Genomic DNA, 15,161 nt, shown 5'->3' on the forward strand with positions numbered 1-15,161 from the left:
TATTCCAACAACTATACACTCATTTGAAAGATCAAACGCCACATCAACCAAAGACTTATATATTCCCATAATTCTACCTCTGAATTTTCTACGATGATACACCGAAAACCGCAAAGCAGTTTGTCACAATCTCATCGAAACTTAGAACGTATTCGTTGAACTGGGTATCAAAGGATTTTAATGGAAGATAGACGACCAGACTTTCATGTTGACTACGAATATTTAGAATCATGTGTGGTGTTATTTAAACCTAAGTGGATGTAATTCACATGTTGCGGAATATTTTTGGAGATTAATATGAGATTTTAGGATTGTATGCCATCATGTAAAGTCATGGAAAATTATGAAACAGGAGTTGCATAAAATGTTGAAAAAAATGAAACAGAAATGAGGTATTGTAATAATTGCTTGGAAAATAAAGAATAATATTGACATGTCGTAACTAAAAATTTAGAAGTCTTTTTGTATCAAATAAAATCTGATAATGTGACGATCAATACTTGTAGCAATATTTTTTTGTTTTGATTTGAGCTTTAACATATTAAAAAAATCATAAAGTTAAACTTTCCACACTCTTTTTTAATAGATGGTGAATTAATCCTGTAGCTTAATAAATTTTTCAATACAAGTCGAGTAATTTAGTCCATAACTTTATCTTGCACCTTTTATCATCAAACTGTACTATTCAATTTTCATGGTATATATAACTTTTTTCATCTCATCATCTTTCAAGTAATTAATTCTTAATTGACGCGTTATGACGTTATAAATTTAAATAATACTGGTTGTAAGATCTATGTATCTTGGAAGGGAAGTAAAGTTGAATTTAAGCAGGAAGAGGTTTTAATCAGGAAATATAAGAGAGCATCTAAATACAAAGTGTGCTGCTGGAAATGACAGCAAAAATTATAACTCGACAACAACTTCAGGAATAGAACAACATTTAAACTTTTTTTTTTTAATAATAATTTCCGGTATTATTAACGGTTCGTTTATAATAAAGTAATCATTTTTACAGTTTACATATACCTACATACCTTAAGTAAAATTCATTCCACTTTATAATTTACAAAGTTATCATCAAATTTAAGGATGAAGAAGGGGAGATTGTAATCAAGAAATTAAGGAGAATAAAGCCCATCTTGGTGAAGTTATACATTGTAAAACTAAGGTTAAATTTCAAGTTTTATCTATTTTATTCTATTAAGAATGAATTTATATTAAAATTTTTCTGCTTAAATCATGAAAAAATAAAATTAATTACATTTTATTTAATACTTATGATTAAAAATAATAATATTAACAAACTTTTGGTATTGTAGAGTTCAAATATTAATTTTAACATTCATATCATCTGTACATCAACTACTGTATCTATAGTTTCAGTAGTTGAAAGCTACGTTTAATCCGACATAAGTACAGCGGTGCAAAGAGAATATCGAGGCGTCAGCTGATGAGGTCAATGGCCTCAAGTGAAAGTAGGTCAAGTCTACTGGCCCGCATAGACCCAAAATGAGAATCATACTGTTTTTGATGTATGCTGATTAAATGGGTTAGTGCTGAATTAATTAAAACATTGATGAAATAAAACGCCAATAATTCAATTAAAGAACGTTTATTAAAAGTAACTAAATCATTATTTACTGTCGAAAAAAATGTTCAGCATCAGTGAAAATGCATAAAAAATGGTTGAGTTTATTGATAAAGAATGTTGATAAAATTAATAAAACGTGTGAATTTATTTTTTATTCAAAGTTTATTATACTTAATTAAAATAAAATTAATCAAAAATCATTTAATTAATTAATTATTCATTGAATGAAATGTTTACTCATAATTGTCTATTTATAGTTTTAATATTCAAAAATTTAGTAAAAGCATATTAAATCAATTTATTTAAAATATTCACATTAATTAATATTACCTGAATTTAATTCAGTTTAAAAAATTATTCACACTTTTCACACCTATGGTAGTTAATTACTTTCAAATAAGATTATCATTCAAGCTGAGAAAAATTCGTTTAATGTATCAAAAGTTTAGATTCATCTTGTGATATCATTTTAATAACATTAATTCACTCTTGAATATTCTATAATGAACGATAATGTAAATATTATCATAATTAAAACTGATGTAAATAATATCAGTATAGAAACCCTTTGATACTGTCGGATATTCATTAAAATTAATTACCCAAAATTGATAGAGCTGTTCCTACGAGAAAAAAAAAGTTTTTAAAGGGACTAGCTGATGAGTCTGCATCAAAGCCATTAATCGAACTCTATGTTGGCAACTACTGCTATCACCGGACGCCTGGTGCTGTCCTCAGTTTAGGCGGAACAATTATTACTGCTTCACAAACTCAAACAGTACCCCTCTTCTTCTTCGTAAGATAGACCCCTTCTCTCTCACTTTACTAAGGTAGATAGCACTTACTAACTTGCCCGCATCTTACACATCGTAAACACAAATACATCCTGAGAATCTAGCAGACTGAGACAAAGTCTACGATGTTTAACTGAACCTAAAGTAAATCGTGCGATTAACAGCTAAGCCACAGGAACAACCTAACATACAGATACTAAACTACATTTAAGTGTATATGTTACTTAAAGGAACCCAAGTTTGTTATCGAATTCCAATTGTAGACGATCAATTAATGGTATTGAATTAATCTTGATTCTCTTCGGTTCTCTATATCCTACTACTCTGATATGAACAAACTTGAATTAAGGATGATTTAACAAACAGATAACTATGCTTTTAATCAAACCGAGTTTGATACTTGACGTATATTGATTACGATTAAATTAAAAATGCCATTACTGATTCTTTAAGGTTGAAAGAAGACTACGAAGCAACATGATGGTGGGAAGCTATTTAAAAGTAAATGATTAGAAAAATGAAACTGATAAGAGAAAAAAATCTGATGTGCTATCCTGAAATAAAGACATCAGGGAAAATAGAAAAATCTCCAGAAGAAGAAAATAATGTGGAAGACAAAGACTCGTCAGATATCTAATAAAAGAGAGTGGTATTAGGAGACACAAGCTAATATCTTTGATCAATGCTTTTGTTGTAATAGAAACTTTTTTTAGCCAGCTCTTTGTCACTTGTAAAATCCTATTTATTAACTCGAATCTTGTTTCCCAAGTTTTAAATCTAGGCCAACAATATAAAATTCTTAATTCAATGGAGACGTAACTACAACTACTTTATTATCTTTTCTTGTTTTGTGTTCCAGGTTCAAGCTAGAAGGTGGTGTCCAATTATCTGGATATTTCCAACGATCGAAATTGGATGTGTCTTAAAGGGAAAAATAAGAGTGTTGAGATTCTCTCGATTTGATTGAAAAAAATTATTTACTGGATTATAAGATCATCATTTTTTTCCATCATTAAAAACTGATGAATAGAGAAAATGGCTGAGAATCAACTTTCAATAAACGTGTCGCTACGGTATAATCACTTCGCTTAACATGAAGTACTATCTGGTATTTTTTTTCTCTTAAGCAACATTAAAAGATTGATGAGCTCGTGAACATGGTCGAAGAGTAATTAGTGTGCTCTCGTCTTTCACGTCAAAATATCCGGAACGTGTTCAAGTGGAAACGGAAGTAATTAGGCGATGAAATTAACTTTTGGGTGGCGCGCCGTAGTGGCGCGAGTAGAGAATTGTAGATACTGTAATGTAGAATCATCATCACGCCAATATTAATGCAAAGCCATAGTATAGCCTCGGAAAGAGTAAACTTACTAGGTCAATCTACTTAGAAATAATCGCCAAATCAGGTTTAATCAATTCCTCTCAAGGTTTATTGCCAGTGACGAGGATTCAAAAATATATTTCGAATCAAAATGAAACTTTTTCTTATTCTTGTCTGCCTCATTGCTCCGCCCACAGTGTTTACGCTTTCCGTAAAGACCAAGTTAAATCCACGAATTGTTCAGCTACGGAACGGTCAACTTCAAGGACTAATTCAATCATTTGAGAACAGCCCACTCAGACCTGTGGACGTTTACCTTGGGATACCATATGCCACACCACCCACTGGAGGCAACAGATTTTCACCAACTAAAGCACCCAGTCCCTGGGATGGAATTAGGTAATTGCTTTTCAATCTTCTTCTGTTTCAACCTACAATTAATCCACGAATGTCATTCATTTCAATATTTTATTTAAATACTTTTGTTAATAAATGATTATTTGAAAATTAGTAAATTAATGTGGAGTTAAATGCCTTTGTTAGAATTTTTTAAAAAATGCCTTTGAACAAAAGCGTTTGCTTTATATATGAAATTCTTCAATAACATAAATTTGATAGTATATGATATGGAATATGATGCTGATGTTTGGAATTCAATATTTTTTTCTTTGAACAATATTTCAGGCTTGCCCACTCCATCAGTCCAGTCTGTCCTCAAAGACTTCCTGATATTACCAACGAAGCAGCTGCGTTGGAGCGAATGCCTAGAGGACGATTGAAATTTTTTAAAAGGCTCTTACCGCATCTTAAGGATCAAAGCGAAGACTGTTTATTTTTAAATATTTATGCTCCAGCAATGGGTGAGTTTGATTTAATATTTAAATTGCATTTAAAAAATTAAGTCAATAATTGATATATAATTCTATCTTGACTTATTCTGAAACAGACAGATATGAATGTCATGCAGGATTGTAGATTTTTATTCATAAAAGTAAAATTGTCCTCGTATAAATTTATGTGAACACAGACTGAACACGTTCTCAACTGCTGTAGTATCAGGGAACGATGCCAAGATTTTTCTCTGCAGCTTCCCTGTTTTGATCAAAATGCTACCAAATTATATCACTAAGATGTTTTATTAGTACACAAACATTCAATTAACTTAGTTATAAAGAATGTATTATTTTATCGAAAAGAGAGATGCAATTTGTTCCAGTGAAATTTTATTTGCATGCATTTGTTGGAATATAATTAAATAAGATTTTAATTGCAATGAAATATTAAATCAAAAAGCAAAGTGTTCTTTTCTACTGCATTCTTAATTAAACCACTTACCACATTATCAACAAAAAATATATTTGATATAATCAACTCAGTTAAAAAGAATTCGTAAAATTTTTCTCAACAGAAAAAGGAATAAAGAGATACGATTTGATTTATTTATTATAATAAAGAATAAATTAATAATGAAAGAACTGTAGAGAATTTTTTTTTGTGATGAAAATAATTAGAGTAATCCGAGTGTAAAAATAAAGTTCTTCGAATATATATAATTCTATTTAACAAACTAGAATCATGCTTGCATGCAGTAAGATGAAAATAATTGAATCGAGTTTTAATCGTTAAAAGATCAGGAAAATGTGCCAGATGTTTTTCTTAACATTTTATTCTGATGATTGTATCAAAATTTAGCGAAATTCAAGCATAAACTAAGTTTTATATGTATAAAATTCTATTTATAAAACAAAAGCGATGTATGCAGTGAAGTGAAAATAATTGGATATATTTTTTATTACGAAAGATCAAAAAGCTGTGCAAAATTATTTTTTTTTACAGCAATTCGTGATGGAATTTTTTTATTATATAGAATATAAATATTCGACCAACTATTTCTCAATAATAACAAAAAAATATTCATAAAATAATTTCAAAAATCATCAATAAATATTTTACTTTTTGTTGACCTTTTTTTTTTATGTAGTTGAATTCCAAACTTCAGTTGCATGCTCACACAATATTTCATAACTTCAGTTGTCATTATGTTAAATGTTGTTCCTTATTTCTCTCAATTTTTTACGTCATCCTTTTTTGAGTTGAGTACGTGCGTTGCACAGTTGTGAACGAGAGAGAATATGTACCGACGCCAATATCGAAACGTTTCCGATAATTTTATATATCGTATGGAATGTTTTTTTTTCAAAAAATAAATAAAATAAATAAGTAGAAAATACTTTTACTATAAAAACAATAAAAATCAAACGTGATAGAAAAAAAAAAGAGAAAAACAGAAAAATGCATCGAGGTAGAATAATAAAATTTGAAAATAATTCAAACAATATCTACCTGCATGAAGAATGTAGATAAAGGGATAAACTAAGCAAATTAATAACCTGAAAGGAATTTGATGTTCAATAAACTATAAAAAATGAAATAATGTATAAAATATTTGATAATGCAAATCACTGAAATTGGTAGGCTGTATGGCGAGCAAGTTGGTTAGCTTGCCAAGGACAGCCTTTGTGAACCAGATATAGTTGTATAAAAGTGGGCAGGGTCAGAGAACTAGGGTGAAGAGGTTGCCTAGGAAGTTACGAAGCATCGAGACAAGCAAGAAAAATAAACGAGACAGACTCCAGGAGTGGTCCAGCTGCATGTAACTCATTGAATAACAACCCTCAGTGAACCCTGGCTTATATCCTCTTACTCTAACTTGAACCACTTCCACTTGGAGTTGTCGAGACGACAATCGATTTCTAACCAGAACTTACTTCTTGAATACACTGCTACTTCTACCCTCTTCTGATATATTTTTTTATTTTTTCTTCACCTACTTTTTGCTGTGAAAACCCTTTTAATTCCATTATCTACAGTCATTTATTAATTCTCAAACCACATGAAGCTAAATAATTTATTTATAGAGGAAATATTTTAGCTTGACTACATTCAGCTTTCATTTATGAGAGAAAATACAATGGATAAATATTATACCTAAAGCAAGATAAAGGACATATTTAGATAGATGGGAAGAAAATGACATTGGCGTGGCATCAACTTTTTCAATGGACAGAAATTTTAGGGTTGAAGATTTTTTTTAATACACTCATTTTTCAGCTACACATCCTCCATTTTTCTTTCTTACTGTGATTGCATCTTTCCCCTTGCTACACTAGTACATGTTGAACCCAAGCATTTGCTCTTAGTCATTTTTTGTTTTTTCTCTCAATATATCTGGGTCAACTGTTTTCATCTCTTTTGTGTATCTTGGATACGCGGACTCACATTTCGACAATGAAACATTCAGACATAAAATGTAAACCGGAAGCGGAAACCTGAACGCTTTTGCACACACATCGTTCTTTTCGTTCATATCATTCGAGGCTCGGCAACGATCCAGAATACAAAAGATGTGCCTTTCTCTACTAGCGTAACCAAATGTATATGCGAGAAAGAAAACAAGTGTTCAGCAGCTTAAAAATATTCATTCACCTTCAAAATTTACACTTTTATCTGTTATCATACCATACACACATCTCCATACCATTGGGAACATGGGTTCAACGAATAACTAGAAAAGAGAAAGAACCAACATGTCGTTCCAATTGCATTTTTAACGAGACCTCGATGCCCGTGGGTGTCCTCGCGGTTGACCACCCTCACAATTCGACAACGAATGGTCTGCGAATCGATTTCAAAGCTGTCCACAACAGCCGACGCCTAGTGAAAAGATTCGATTTTTACGTCCTTCACTATTTTTACATTCTACTAATTCACTCAAATGAATATTGAATTGTGTAGCAATTTTCAAATTAATTCAACTGCCATATTTGTTGGTGTTGTTTCATTTGAGGACCGCTTACAAAACCTGTCCAATAATTTGTTCAAAAAATATTTATGGATATTTTAACTTTTTATGCAATAACTCGTTTTTGAGACAATAAATATTCATTTATTCCAGTAACGTTTTTTTTCTGTTGATTTTTTCATCCATTTTTTTGTTCTTCAGTAAACAACTATTTTCAATCTGTAAAATTGTTAAATAATTCTTTTTAAATCTCATATTGAATTTTCATAATTATTTGGAATATATTAATTTTTATTTGTCCAATCAGTAAATAAAATTAAAAAATTCATCAAGTAATTTATTTAACGTCAATTTAATTAGCTTTCCGTTTAATTCATATTTTATATACATTCTAGAAATTTATTCATGTTTATACCAATTAAATTTTTTATTCACAGAAAATGTCAACTTTAAAATTAATTCAGTAAAAAAGTTTTTGAAATATTGAGAAATAAAAAAGATAAGATAAGAGAAAGGATCCTATACATGAAGAGAAAAAAAAAAAACTAAAAAGCAGAATAAGACAACGAGGACGTATGTAGATGCAATAAGTTGTAAGGGAAGAAGAAAGTACTTTGAATATTTTATTCTGCCACTCTCCCCGTTTCCATGTGATCTATCTTGGACTACATTTTCACATCGAACAATGTGCTTCTAAGGTAAAACTTTGACCCCGTTCGATTTACATGAGCTATGACGTGTTCTTTGTATAAGTAAAACTGGATTTATTTCGACACGGGTTGAGCACTTCCGGAAAGACGTCCACCCTTTTTCGACTTTGTCACACGTCTGCGATTACAAATATCTAGATTTCCCATGATATAACTTTCTCTATGCCTTAATACCCACATTTTTATTTCTCTCGTTAACCGCGTAATTGATGGACGACAATGGAAGCTTCATTTAATCATTTTATTAATTACGTGGGATAACAGTAACGCCTGTGGATTGTAAATCATCTCGTACGTAGTGTGTGTTCTATTACTTTTTTGCACGACTATACTTTTGCTCTCAGGAATAGTGAGGAAAAAAAACATAAAACTTTCAGCTCAATGTAAAAGAGTAAACCGTCGACGAAAATCGTTAATCATCATCGTTCTCAATTTTTAAATTATCCATGAGTTATAAATTAAATATGAAAAGTTAAAAGAAATTATTGAAGAAGCAGATGCAGTTTATGCGAGAGCAATGGATGAATCATCGAATATTCTCAGCAAAAGTATCCCAATTCGAATAAAAAAAAAAGGAAATAAAAAAAATGTCGACGAAAAGGGTGAGAACGACATCAGCATTGGAACGCGAATTGGAAGATAAAAGAACTCCTAGAGAAGTATTCGGTGACCCGGAGCGAACTCTGAAGAGTTGGGAATTCGATTATTAGTTTCCTTCAGGAAAACTCGACTTCTGGGGTGGTCCTGATACTACTCTTTTCTTTGCTTTATACTCTTCATCATTCTTTCTTTCTCGTACTCAAATCAATCTCACTATATTTTAACCTTTTGTTTTCAAATAAGGTAGATAATTACGGATTCCGTTTTCTTCCTGACTTTTAGCCCATAAAAGTTCAATCAAAAATTAACTCAAGGAATAAACTTACTTACCCAATATATTTCAACCATTTTCACCTCTTTCTTGTTTTTGATGCTGCAGGTGGTATCCTCGATCTTTTCGAATCTTCAGCAAACTTTCTTTCTTAATTTCTTTTTCAATAAAGCTCAGTGTCAGTTTTATAATCGGCTTAAACCTGGAATAGAATAATGATAATTTTATTAATCAAGTATATTAAATTATAAAAATAATTTTGGATTATTTTTGCCATTGAGAAAATGTTATTAAAATAATTTTTATTACGTCTTAAAATAAATTATAATTTATTAATGATAGCAATTGCAACCTCAAACAAATTTTAAATTACTTTTTAATTTAAAATAATCTCATTTGCATTTATTTATAATAAAACATTGTCTTTTAATGAATCGAGTATTTTAACAACAAAAATTATGCATTATATTTATTAACAAAAAAATGGAATATTAAAGATTCCTATAGATTCATTTATGATTTATAAGTAATAAATTTTTAACATTGACAAAATTATTGAATAATTCATGTCACTGTCGATGCGCTCTGAAATTAAGTACTTATAACGACAAAATGAAAGCATTGACCGCATTCCGTTCCTGAAATTCCTACTTCCGCTTATCCTCATTCCTTTCTGATACCTTCCTATGTGGGTTCTTCCGAGCTTTCGATTAAAAAACGATTCGAAGAATGATTTACCGTCGACCCAAATTGAATCGCTAATCTAAGTTTGAAAAGTTCCACGAAGCTGGTGAATTATGACGGCCTAGGGAATAAATGTCGTCAAGCGGAAGTATCTAAGGCGGAAAGGACACAACTTATTCTTGAAGGCTCACACGAGTTCCATGACAATGTCATAAAAATCTCAGACTTATGGTTGAAACAAAGATTATCATAATTTTTAATCCTCTTTCTCGAATGTTTATAGGAAAGTAAAAAAAAATATTAAAAAATAACGGGCGGAAAGAATTAATTTTCCTGGCGGTAATACTCTTGATAGGGCTCTTTTTAAGCGCGTTGAAAGTAATTTTCAATGAAACCCTATCTTCTAGGGATGAAAACTTTCCGGCCATTGCGTTAAAAACGAAAGGAAAGCGGTACTCCAGAGCATGCAACAGGAACAAGAGCTGAAAGGATGGCTACTTAAAACTTAAAATTCATTAGTAGCAACTCGTTAGTGTTTCGAAGGGAAAGAGAAACGCTTGCCATAATTCTACCTGAAGACTCTGTTTCTCTATACCATTTGCTCATTAGCGCTAATTTAATGAATCTACTAGATATTTCGTTGGTCATGAATCGTCTTAAGTATTAAAAATAGTTAATTGAAATTTTCGAAACATTTTTAATACCAAAATGATACAACTGGGTATATAAAATTTACTTTAATCACCAACAGAAAAAAAGTTGATTTAAATACACATGAGACTAATACTTTTGGCAATAGTAATATGTCTAACTACATTTCACTTCTTCCAAGTATTGTTCTGATGTTCAAGTTTTAAAACTGGCTTGCAACTATAAGTTTAACTTATAGCTGACTCTTTTTATCTTTCTCTTTCGTAGCTTTCAACTTAGTCTGAGGCTTTTTCTCAACGAGGAAAACATTACTTTTCACGTGACTGCCAATTAGTGAAGAAGCGAGAAAACTTTGAAACTTTTACTACACTAGCATACGTTTATTAACCGTGACTTCGAACATGAAGGCTTTCACTGTGTATACATACATATACTACTGGAAGAAAAGCGTGAAAGATTATCTTGGTTGTTATTTTTTTCCAAGTGAAAAAAAAAGTTTAAAAAAAAAAACGATTGAATAAGAATTTTTCTCTAAATTGTGGCCCTGAGATATTTATTGAGACAATAATTGGATGATCATTGAGAGTATGTCATGCAAACGAAAGTCTCTTAATAATTGGTGAAAATCGAGTGTAACGTCATGATTCTTGTTTGGATGACACTAGGTACTATTATTTAATTAGGATATTAACGCGTACCGAGAAGATCTCTTGCGCTGTTATCGACGCTAAGTGCCATGATTCGCTTAATGGGTGTTCTCGACATCAGATTAAAGGGTCATACCACTAGGTCACTGACGAGATTCGATCGTTACGCCTTATCGACATGTGCGACAGCCCATGATTTCTAAATACTTCTCTCTCTAGCTTGCACGTCTTCATCGTCGTTATCACGTTCAACTCTGGCCTTTCTGTCATATACATCGTTTCGTTATATTTTCGCAGCATAAAATATCATGTCGGCTAAAATCAACGTCATATAACATGATATAAAGAACCTCTCATGAATTAGTAGGAAAAGTTGTCGAAAAAAAGAGTGATAAAAAACTGCGAACGAGGTAATACTCGAGGAAAGGCTGTGAAGGTTATAACTAGTAAAGAGTGGCAATGGATGCTATTGCCATAGATGTATTAAAAGGAAGAATAAAAAAGTTTTGAAAGCAAGTAAAATAAAAAAAAGGGAAAATATGCAAGTAGAGGAGTGAGAGAGGAAAAATGCAAAAGAGACACATAAAATAGTCGTGTGAGATAGGAGGTAGGTAGATGCTGAAGAAACGGCACAAGATATTTTCATGCAAAAATATAATGGCCAGAGACAATTGGCGTGGAGACGACGGGAGTAACAGAGGGATATGCTGAAGAAAGGTAAGAGGGATGTGTAGACGCGTTACAGTAGCTCTCCCTGCACTTTTCCGGCAACTCTTTTTTTGTGGACTATAGCGGAAGTCTATTTCACTAAAAAGCACCTGAGGATGAAGGGTCAAAGGAGATGCATTGTTGGTCTCGTAATTAAATGGACTAGAAGTGAAAAATTTTTATATTCGTCTTTTTTTTCTTTTTTTTTGCTTGAGACAAAAGAAGACAAAAATTAATGAATGATTCGTAAATAAATACTGGAATGAAATAATTACAGTTAATAAATGTCACAAGTAATGATATAATAAACTATTTTCTTCAACAAGATGATTTCCCTTTATCACATTTATTTGGCTTTAATATGATGAGCTTACAGAGGAGATAATTTTCCTCAATTCACACCTCTCTGATGGAAAGGAAGCTCATAAAAAACCGTAATTTATGATGACTCTGAGGCCAAACGACATGGAGAGTGCGAAAAGGATAAAGTTGATAGCAGTAGTGTGTCGTTTCATTTCAAGATACGATCACATAATCTGGAAACGTTGCAGGAGCTGAATTGTCGAGGTGTTTATGTCTCGTTTTATTCGTCCAGTGAAATTGCTCTTGGGGATTCACGAGCACTACACAACTGGGAGTTGTTGGACTCCCCCTCTGCTCAATTCACTCTTTCCCTTTCTCTCGAGTGTAGTTTGATTTCAGGCTGAATATCGGCTTGCCCCTGTTTCTACTTTTATTTCACTTGTCCCTCGAGCCTGTAATAAATTGTACATGGTAACAACGAGCGTCGATTTGTCATAAAAATTACACAAAACTCAGAAAAGCAGAAATCACTCTAAATATAACGTTATTTATGGATGCATTAATTGTAGTCATAAATTTAAATAAATAAAATGCAACGCATTTATTTAACTTTATTCATTGAATACAAATACACCTGCAGTTGAAAGTAAACAAGTTTGTTGACAACCCATAGAAATTTTTATCTTCCGTGTTGCTACTACTCTTGTGTCGACCGTGGCTATGAGTTTCGTTTCACTAACCAGAGAGAAAGAGGATACTACTGTACAAACGGCTTATAACGTTTAACGATCAAAGGAAAACTCGTCAGACCGACATGGAAAGCTCACTTGTCCGTTGACTGTACCAGTCAACGCGACAACGAACCAATGAACATATACACTACTTCCAGTAAAATTCGTTGAAGTCAACTAAGTGCATTTCTAATATAAAAATGAAAATAGTTTACTCAACCTATTTTTCAATGACCTCATCAATTAATTCCTAATTTCATCTGTTTACTCTCAAAGATATTAGAAAACATTATTAAATCAACTCTTTCATTTTTCATATATAGAATAAGTGAATAAACATAGAAAATATTCTTATTCAAGGATAACGATGATAATGGTTGAAATATTTATAATATGAAGGATTCATGAATATGAAAATTCAGTAAAAAGATATTTTCATAAGTTCTTGGCTTACAGGAAGCTGTTTTATCTCAAGTGCCTCAGTCCCCAAAAAATCATCAAGAATATAATTTGCTTTATCTCACATTTTTATTATACTTTAAAAATTTTCACAAATTATTGCAATAATGAAAAAATTTCGTTTGTTCTATCAATTTTATATTTTTATTCATAAATTTTTAAACTCTTATACTTGTTTATATTATAATTTATTTAGAAACTTTAATTTTTTTTACGAAATAAATAAAATAATTATAAATTATTTTCGAACAAGTAAAAAAATACATGGATCATACTTTTTATAGTTAAAAGAAAAGACAACTATGTTTCGATTATCTCTATTCCTCAGAGATAGCAACAAAATGACATTCAGAAAAGCATTAACTTTGAAATAAACTTATAATTTTAACTTTTTAATTTTTAAATGTAAATATGCCAATTAAAATGCATCAATTTTGAAAAAACAAGAAAATATATGAGGGAAAAAACAGATCAACATTTGATCTAACAATTTTACTTTCCTTTGATTTTGTCTCAAACCTTCTAGAAGCCTGAGCACGTTTGGCTAGTGTGCTTGAGTATAGGTGTGGAATCGAAAGGAGAAAATTGTGAGGAAAAAAGTCGATTTATCAGGAGTAAGCTGAAAGGGTGTTTGGCACGTGAGCATTCACGCGTGCCAACGAACCGTAAACAGTATTACTATTGAAGAAAATAACAATATTTTGAAGCCTAGAGCATTGGAAAAAAATTGAAACGATATCTTAAAAAAAAGAGTAACACCATTTTACTATGAAAAACACCATGCATTCGATATGCTTGATATGTAATATAGAACATTTTTCTACAGCAGGATATGTTTTTTATGTTTACGGTATACCAGTGAGTCTAAAATGTGCGCATGTGCGGATTTAATATGGTTTTATGTGTAGTCTAAGTATATTCTTCAGCTAAAAAGTTAAGAAATGTAATAAAACTTACATGGAAACTTTTTCACTAAATTTTTTTGCGGTATGTATAGGAAGTGTTTCTAAAATAGTTCAAATTTATTCACATACTACGCATAAAATTGTTTCTTAGTTTTTTTTGTATGTATCATTTTTTTCAATATATTCCATCAATTTTGTTATTAGTATAAATAGAATCAATTCATCACCTATTGCATAACGACTTTAAAATTTGGTGAATTTTCATTTAAAAATACTTTCTGTCAGTGGATCGTCATCACACTAACCACACACCATCTAGCTATTTGAAGTTATTTATATCAATGTGTATATTTTTAAAAAAGTCTATTTACTGTAACTGGTATGAACCGCAATTGAATGTTTAAAATAAAATTTATATTTGATCTCTAACTGACCACTAGAAATAAAAGTAGCACATAAATGATGAATAAAAAACTCTAATCTGTAAATTAATATTCTTATTAACAACATTTGATAGTCCAGTTGAAAAAAGTATGTATCGTTGTAAACGAATAATCTTGAAGAATTTAGCATAAACTCAATCATCGATAGTTTAGTTTCATCGATATATCTGTATCGAAGCGTTAGTATTATACGAAGGGATAAATAAATGTAATTATAAAGCTGAATGTTGTGAAGAAAATTCATTAGCATGCGATATGATTAAACGGAGAACTTGATTATAAGAGTATGAATGTAGTAGTTAATATTTATTCAAGCAGCATACGATTATAATATAAATACTAAATGAATAGCAAGGGTGGTGTAGATGAGGAAGTGAAAGGACCGTTTTTTGATTGACGGGAAAATTGATTTCTCTTCCGTCTTACTATACGCGAACCATTACTTCTCGCGTGTCTGCAGCAACTCTGCTAAATCATTCACTTGCGCACGGATTGTCAGAAAGAAATACGTTTCACCATAGTTCCTTGATGGTAGCTA

General features: G+C 31.1%; 1 protein-coding gene across 2 annotated transcripts in view; it reads left to right on the top strand.

The window, feature by feature from the left end:
- Positions 1–15,161, top strand: part of LOC118071981 (neuroligin-4, X-linked-like) — a 132,122-nt gene that overhangs the window by 36,885 nt on the left and 80,076 nt on the right. The window contains exons 2-3 of one of the 2 annotated variants that reach the window (XM_035091512.1): positions 3,248–4,108; positions 4,394–4,569. In XM_035091512.1, the coding sequence (XP_034947403.1) occupies positions 3,861–4,108; positions 4,394–4,569 (424 nt within the window). In that variant the 5' untranslated portion in view covers positions 3,248–3,860. Of the gene's footprint in view, positions 1–3,247; positions 4,109–4,393; positions 4,570–15,161 lie in introns of those variants that run through there. The other variant, XM_035091513.1, reaches the window with a different exon arrangement.

Source organism: Chelonus insularis, unplaced genomic scaffold, assembly GCF_013357705.1.
Source record: "Chelonus insularis isolate UGA/USDA-ARS -01 unplaced genomic scaffold, ASM1335770v1 contig_88_pilon, whole genome shotgun sequence".
NCBI classification, from domain to species: Eukaryota; Metazoa; Arthropoda; class Insecta; order Hymenoptera; family Braconidae; genus Chelonus; species Chelonus insularis.